At 39.5% G+C, this 8,254-nt stretch overlaps 1 protein-coding gene across 1 annotated transcript; it reads left to right on the forward strand.

The window, feature by feature from the left end:
* The first annotated feature begins 1,585 nt into the window (after positions 1 to 1,585).
* On the forward strand, positions 1,586 to 2,227 carry LOC106796408 (uncharacterized mitochondrial protein AtMg00860-like). Its single transcript, XM_014768668.1, has one exon. The coding sequence runs from the start codon at positions 1,586 to 1,588 to the stop codon at positions 2,225 to 2,227; it is 642 nt and encodes a 213-aa protein (XP_014624154.1).
* The last annotated feature ends 6,027 nt before the right edge of the window (positions 2,228 to 8,254 follow it).

Here is an 8,254-nt window from a genome sequence, read left to right on the forward strand (position 1 = left end):
GAACAAGAAGGAGATGGAATTCCTTGAGCTCAAGCAAGGGAACACGACTGTAGCTTAATACGTAGCCAAGTTTGAAGAGCTAGTGAGGTATTTTCCTCATTACCAAGGAAGGGATGGTGAAAGCTCAAAATGTGTGAAGTTTCTGAATGGCCTGTGATCTGAGGTGAAGCAAGCTGTGAATTATCAAGGTGTTCGTCAATTCCCACTATTGGTGAACATGTGTAGAATCTGGGATGAAGACTCCCGAGACAGGGCAGCATATTATCGGAGTACGGGTTCAATGAAGAACAAGAAGAATGAATCCCAAAATCACGGAAAACCATACTCGACCCCTCCTAAGCATTATGGTAATCGCCCTAGCAATCAGAGGACTACTGCTATGGGGTTTTCTGGTGGTAGTGATAGCAAACCCACTACTTCCTCAATTCAAATAGTTTGTTACAGGTGTGGTAAGTCAGGCCATATTTCTTCAAATTGTGAAGACAAAGATATGACTTGTTTCAACTACAGATAGAAGGGCCATATTCAGAGGGATTGCCCAAATCCCAAGAAGGAATGAAATGGTGGAGGTCTGAATGACCAAACTAGACATCGAAAAGCCACGAGAAGAGTCTTTACTCTTAATGGCATTGAAGCTTCGAAATATAAAGATCTAATCCAAGGTAAATGTTTCATAAGTGGGATTCCCTTACTTGTGCTATTTGATTTTGGTGCAACCCATTCCTTTTTATCTTGTTCTTGTGTAGAGAAACTTAAGCTTTATGTGTCTTCTTTAAATAAATATCTGGTAGTAGAGACCCAAACTAGTGGTTTTGTGTTAACTTCTAATATATGTTTGAATTGTCCTGTGGAAATTTCTGGTAGAACATTCTTAATTGATTTGTTCTGTTTGCCTTTGAGCCAAATTGATGTTATTTTGGGTATGGACTGGTTATCTTCCAATCATGTCTTGTTAAACTATTTTGATAAAACAATGATGTTTGATGATTCTGGAGTGAGTAAGGATGAAATGTTTATCTTTGCCAACCAAGTTTTGACAACTTTAAAAGAAGATTCTCAAGTGTACATGATCTTGTCTAACCCAGAAGTAGAGATTAAGGTTTCCATGTGTGACCTCCCTATTGTCAGAAAGTTTCCTGAAGTGTTTCCTGAGGAAATATCTGGTTTACCACCTAAGAGAGAGATAGAGTTTTCGATTGACCTGGTACCCAGTGGTGGACCCATATCCATAGCCCCTTATAGGATGCCTACTATAGAGTTAGCTGAGCTTAAGAAGTAGTAAGAGGAGTTGTTGGATAAGCATTTTGTTAGACCTAGTCTGTCTCCGTGGGGAGCACCAGTGTTGTTAGTGAAGAAGAAAGATGGGACCATGAGGTTGTGTGTAGACTACCGCTAGTTGAATAAGGTAACGATTAAGAATATGTACCTTTTTCCTATAATAGACGACCTTATGGACCAGCTGGTAGGGGCTTGTGTGTTTAGCAAGATTGACCTTAGATCAGGTTACCACCAGATTCGAGTGAAGTCTTAGGATATTTCAAAGAATGCTTTTAGGACCCATTATGGTCACTAGGAGTATCTAGTCATGCCCTTTGGTGTAACTAATGCCCCTGGTGTGTTTATGGATTACATGAATAGGATCTTTCACCCTTATCTTGATAGTTTTGTGGTAGTGTTCATAGATGATATTTTGGTATACTCCAAGACTAGAGAGGAGCATGAAGAACACTTGAGGATTGTGCTGCAAACCCTTAGGAATCGACAACTTTATGCTAAGTTGTCCAAGTGTGAGTTTTGGTTAGATAAAGTTAGTTTCCTAGGACATCTGATATCCCAAGGCGGTATAGGTGTAGATCCTTATAAGATAGAAGTTGTACTTAAGTGGGAGAATCCTAAGTCTGTGTTTGAAATTAGGAGTTTTCTGGGTTTGGCTGGATATTACCGAAGATTCATAAGAGGCTTCTTCATGTTAGCCTTGCCTTTGACTAAGTTGACTCATAAAGGTCAAGCTTTTGTGTGGGATGCCCAGTCTGAGCATAGTTTCCAAACCCTTAAGGAAAAGTTGACGACCGCTCTTGTATTAGTTTTGCCTAACCCAAGAGAACCCTTTGAGGTGTATTGTGATGCATCAAAGATGGGTTTAGGAGGAGTGTTGATGAATAATGGTCAGGTAGTGGCCTATGGTTCTAGACAACTCAAGACTCGAGATGAATTATCCTACCCATGATCTGGAGTTAGCTGCTGTAGTTTTTTCTCTTAAGATGAGGAGGCATTACTTGTTCGGCTCCAAGTTTGAAGTGTTTAGCGATCTTAATAGCCTTAAGTATTTGTTTAGTTAGAAAGAGCTCAACATGCATAAGAGGAGATGGTTAGAGTTACTTAAGGACTATGATTTTGAGCTTAGCTATCATCCTGGCAAAGCCAATGTAATGGCTGACTCCTTGAGTAGGAAATCCCTATATATATCTTCCTTGATGGTTAGAGAGCTGGATCTCCTAGAACAATTTAGGAAACTTAGCCTTGTGTGTGAGGTTACCCCTAATAGCGTGAGATTGGGAGTCTTAAGGATCACCAGTGAACTACTTGGAGATATTAAAGAGGGCCAGAAGACTGATCCTTTCCTAAGGACTTAGTTAGAAGCTATAAAGCTAGGGAGAGATAGTAGTTTCAATGTGAGATCAGATGGAGTCTTGAGACTTCAAGATAGGATTTGTGTTCCTAATGTGCCAGAACTTAGGAAGATGATCTTAGAGGAATGTCATAGGAGCAACCTGAGCATCCACCCTGGTGTTACCAAGATTTATCAGGATCTAAAAATAATGTTTTGATGGCCCAACATAAAGAGAGAGGTTAGCGAGTTTGTATATACGTGTTTAGTCTGCCAGAAGGCTAAGATAGAACATTAGAGACCTTTAGGTAAGTTACAACCCTTAGAGATACCCCAGTGGAAGTGGGACAATATCTCCATGGATTGTTGTAGGATTACTGATCGTTGCCCGGCAAGTGTACCGGGGCACGCAAGTAGTATTAAAACGGTAAGAATACCGAGTATCGATCTCAGGGAACTTGTTTTACTTGGTAAAAGTTGTCATTTGGCGAGCAGGCATTGGTGATACAATTAATGGTTAAAAAGAGAAATAAAAGTATGATCTATTCTAAATGAACGCGAGTAAAGTGAGTAATGATGTGTGAAAACAAATATGCGAATGTGTTGGTTCCTCCTACAGGGTATTTTGATGTAATTTAAGGATATTTCTCTACTTAACAGTGCTTCTGTATTCTATGCTAAGGTCCTAACTACTAAACCCCGATGTCTCATGAGTTTAGCCTAATCCTAAATAGATATGAAAGATTTTACATCATTTACTCTGTAGAAGTTCCCAACTGAGGATTTAGCCTTCCATTGCGGGGAAACTCCTTTTTACAAGTTTAAAGAAGAGAAGAAGAGAAATTGAAAAAGTACAAAATGGTGGAGATGTCTTCTCCACCTCTAAAATCCTCACAATCTCTCAAAAGCTCCGTCAAAGCTCTTCAAGATGCCTCCTTTGATTTGCTCAGTTGCCTCTAGGTCCGCACACTCAAAAAACTCCCTTCCAATTCTGTGTTTTAAGGTTTTATATGGAAATCCTGTCGGTGGCCTCTCGTTGAGCACCAATCTCGCGCTTCGCGCGCATTAGTGAACTGTGGTTCAGTGCTAATCGCGCACTTGGCCTTGAAGATGACGGATGACTCACTTAGCGAGCGACAACGCGCTGAGCGCGTGCTTGCCCCAAATTTGGGGGAGTCACATCTCAAAGCAAGTTTGCCCCAAATTTGGGGGAGCTACTGGGTAAAAAGGAATGGAATGGTAAGAACAGAGCAACACACACAGTCAAATCGCAAATTTGAGGGAGCTACTGGGTAAAAAGGAATGCAATGGTAAGAGCAGAGAAGCACACACGGTCAAATGTATTCAAAAAAATAAACCAACTGTAAGTATAAAATAAAAGTGTATGTGTGTGTTGCTATTGATTGAAAAGGAAGCTAAATGTAAAAGGGGGGCATGTAATAGGGTTGGGAATAAAAAGAAAAAGGTTGATCTATGGATAAATGCTCTCCTAGAATCTAAGCTTTTGCATCCTATAAAAACCATGAATTATTTGCAGCCCAGCCTCATTACAAGCCTAAGAGCAGAGAAGCACACACAGTCAAATGTATTAAAAAAAACCAACTGTAAGTATAAAATAAAAACTGTGTGTGTGCTGCTATTGAAAGAAAAGGAAGCTGAATGTAAAAAGAGGGCAAGTAATAGGGTTGGGAATAAAAAGAAAAAAGTTGATTTATGGATGAATGCTCTCCTAGAATCTAAGCTTTTGCATCCTAGAAAAACCATGAATTATTTGCAGCCCTGCCTCATTACAAGCCTAAGAAAAGTCCTTCTGATTCAATTTGTGTGTTTATAAATGTATGACATGAGATGAATTGCAAAGGTTGAGATCCGTGTTAGTTTTTGATGATTAAATAAGCTTAAACACTTGTGCGTGAGTGAAACAATGACCGTGAGGCTTTGGGTAATGATCCTTCCTTGATATCTGCCATTCTTACTAGCTTATTTCAGTTGTGAGTCCTAATAAAAATGTTCCTATCTTTGAAAAGCTGCATGTTTTGTGAAGGACTGTTGATTGAAGCATTTTATGACATTCATTTCATGTGATTGAATTCGCTTGAGTCAAATGTAACGACCCGCCTCGTCGCTACAGTATCCACACTCTAATATTTGATAATTTCAATTTTTATAAAAAGAACTCCCTTAATTTTTTATTATGAAAATAGAAGTGATTTTGTCACAACATAAATTCATCCAACAACACGCCATTACTTAAGTGAATATGCATAATTACATAGAAACAATAATTCGGTATATGGCATACACATAACGAAAATTAAATATGTTCATATATATATATAATTAAAATTCCAGTTTTACATCTTTAACTCAACAAAATAAAACTTAAAAACCAACTACGGAGGAGTTGATTACAAAACACAACTCTCTCCCAAAATAACGCCAACGTCATCACGTCGGCTCGGCGGCTCCTCACCAGAATCTTACTCCCTACACCCTGCCACTGTCATTCTGCTCCCACGAACAAGGTTCGTGATCATCACAGGTATCAACGACACGATACAAAATTGCAAGGGTGAATTTATTATAAAAGAACCAATACCAATTCCAAATAACCACAATTAGCAAGGAACATAGGCAAACATGATAAGCATACACAACAATCATTATTCAACACTCATATCCAACAAATATTCATCATTCACATCCAACAATTACTCATCATCCATCCATGGACCCAATCAAGACTGCACAGAATGATGCATGCACCTAACTCAACACTCAGATGCAATGTGGTACGTACCAACAACAACCAAACCTCAGGAAATAGCCTAAGCGTGTCCACACGACACTCTCACTTAGGGAACTGTGCTGAGTTTGTCGAGACCACCCGGTTGTGCACGTAATAGCCCCCCTCCCATAGGTGATCAGCCTGGGAGCCCAAAGGTGTTCCCTACCAGGTGACAGCCCCCTAGTACAAAGTACACTTGGCCACAGTTACTCTATTTCCTGTGTCGTATGAGCTATGATCATGGCTAAAAGTAAGTGCCAAAGATCATGGACCAATTAAAGCACCTAAGCATCCCCTCATAAATGCTTAGATTCTCTAACCATGCTAGTTACCCACGTCTGGGCCATCCGACAAGGTCAGTGCACTCTACCCCCCCATGACATACACTTCATACGACGTATGATCGTGGCCAAAAGCTAGTGCCAAAGACCCCTGGAAGGTCAGTGCACAGTGCCCCCCACGATCATACACAAAATCAAACGTATGAACGTGGCCAAAAGCTAGTGCCAAAGACCCTGAAAGGTCAGTGCACAGTGCCCCCCACGAACATACACAACATGCACATGCCAATGCATTTCCAACATCAATCAACAAATCGTATTTCCATGTCATTCACAACATAAATATCATCTCATCTCAATGACGTTATCAACAACAACAACAACCTCATTTCATATTCACGTATTCATCAATAATAAAAATTCATGTTGACATGGTCTTTATTAACAACATCATCTCAAATCAATATCATCATAATTATCATTATCATCACATATCAATTAAAATCCTCAATAGCAACATCAACAACAATTCAAACAAACACAACAATATCATTTCCACACGCACGGTCTTCAAACAACATATTTCAAACAACCAAAACAATATCATTCATCACAATACATATATATATATATATATATATATATATATATATATATATGTATATATATATATATCGCATCCCATTAGTTAAAACGTAATTTTCTTTGAAGAAAAATTAGTATGCAACAGGGACAGGCAGATATCCTCATAGCTAGGTTCCCTGACCCTAACTATGGTGTTAAAACGGTAAATTTTATAATAAACTCCCCTTACCTATCGTGTGCTACCCCATGGATTCCTCGTCACATCACTTGAAGATTCCTTTTTGTCCTTGCTCGTCAATTCCACACAAGCCTCTACCGTGCCAAAACGAAGGAGACTTAGTATGGATTTCAAAAAACAAAGCTAGTAACAGTGCTCTGGGTCAAACACCCACATCACTACATGAAAGAGCTGAGAGTATTTCGGGTTTTACAAAGGAACATAATTTGGAAATTCCGACCATGCCAATGTGACCGGGGTTTAGTGTAGGTTACGAAAATAACATGCATTTCATGAAAGGATAACGTTTACAAAGTCTCTTTCTCTAAGGTTTTTCAAAGGAAGCATAAGACATGCAATGGTGGTTCCAAAGTCAGAAAAGATGCAAAGACAAGATGAAACTAATAAGAAACAAGCATAGAGCCATGGTTACCTCGAAAGAAAACGAAAGATCAGATTAGGGTTTTCGTTCTCTACCGAAACCGCAAGCCAAGTTGGAAATTCTGCTTCGGTTGAAGGGTTCCTCTCGGTGTGGGTTTTCAACAGAGAACAATGATGGTTTGTGGTGGCTAATGGTGGATGTGGGTGATGGAGAAAGTACTTGGAACTTTAGAAATGGATTTGGAAGAAAGAAAGAAGAAGAAATGGCATTTTTCCTAAGCTACAAGAAAGCAAAGGCTGAAATGCTTAAATAAGAGATGCTCTCGGGAACGGAAGCTTCTAGCACACTCCAGATATTTTCTCAAAGATCCCAACGGTTAGATAATGAACAAGTGTCTTTTGAAGTTGCAGACCAAATTTCGAGAAGATCCAACGGTTAACGAAGGCTGGGAAGCATTTTTACCGAGGCAGCTTCATGTAGCTTTCTCTAGAAGTTTCATTAAGAGGCTTCCTCTAGAAGCTTCCTCGTGGCTTCTTTGAGAAGCTTTCTCAAGAGGCTTCTTTGAGAAGCTACATCCTTATCTATCCACCCCTCTATTAACTAAATTAACTTTCTTAAAAATAATTACGGATGAAAATAACGCAACAAATAATCAAACATCAAACATAATTACTAATAATATATAGATATATATATATCAGGGTGTTACAACTCTCCCACCCTTTTAGAAATTTCGTCCTCGAAATTTACCTTACTCAAACAAGGATGGGTGGGCTTCTCGCATCTGACTTTCTAATTCCCACGTGGCATCTTCTCCTGATGCACCTCCCCATATCACCTTGACCAACAGAATCTCTTTCCCTCTTAGGTGTTTTGTTCGCCTATCCTCGATCCTCAAAGGCAATGTTTCATATGTCAAATTCTCCTTCACTTGTACATCATCCAATTCAATCACATGGGATGGATCACGGATATACTTATGGAGTTGAGACACATGAAAGACATTGTGAAGATTAGAAAGAGACGGGGGTAGTGCAATTTAGTATGCCACAGGGCCAACTTTCTTAAGAATTTGGAAAGGACCAATAAAGCGAGGTGTGAGTTTTCAGGATTTCAATGCTCGACCAACCCCAGTCCATGGAGTGACTCTCAAGAATACATGATCACCAACCTCGAATTCCAGATCTTTCCTCCTCTTATCATGATAACTTTTCTGCCTACTCTGAGCAGTTCTCATCCTTTCCTGAATTAACTTAACTTTCTCAGTGGTTTGTTGTACCACTTCTGGTCCTAAGGTGAGGCCTTCTTCGGGCTCTAACCAACATAGGGGTGTTCTACAGCTTCTACCATACAAAGCTTCATAGGGAGCCATGCCAATGGTAGAATGAAAACT

Source organism: Glycine max, chromosome 16 (assembly GCF_000004515.6).
Source record: "Glycine max cultivar Williams 82 chromosome 16, Glycine_max_v4.0, whole genome shotgun sequence".
Classification (NCBI taxonomy): Eukaryota; Viridiplantae; Streptophyta; class Magnoliopsida; order Fabales; family Fabaceae; genus Glycine; species Glycine max.

Excerpts from the sequence above, each read along its gene's own strand:
- LOC106796408 (XM_014768668.1), top strand. The coding sequence starts at position 1,586 with ATGCCCTTTGGTGTAACTAATGCCCCTGGTGTGTTTATGGATTACATG.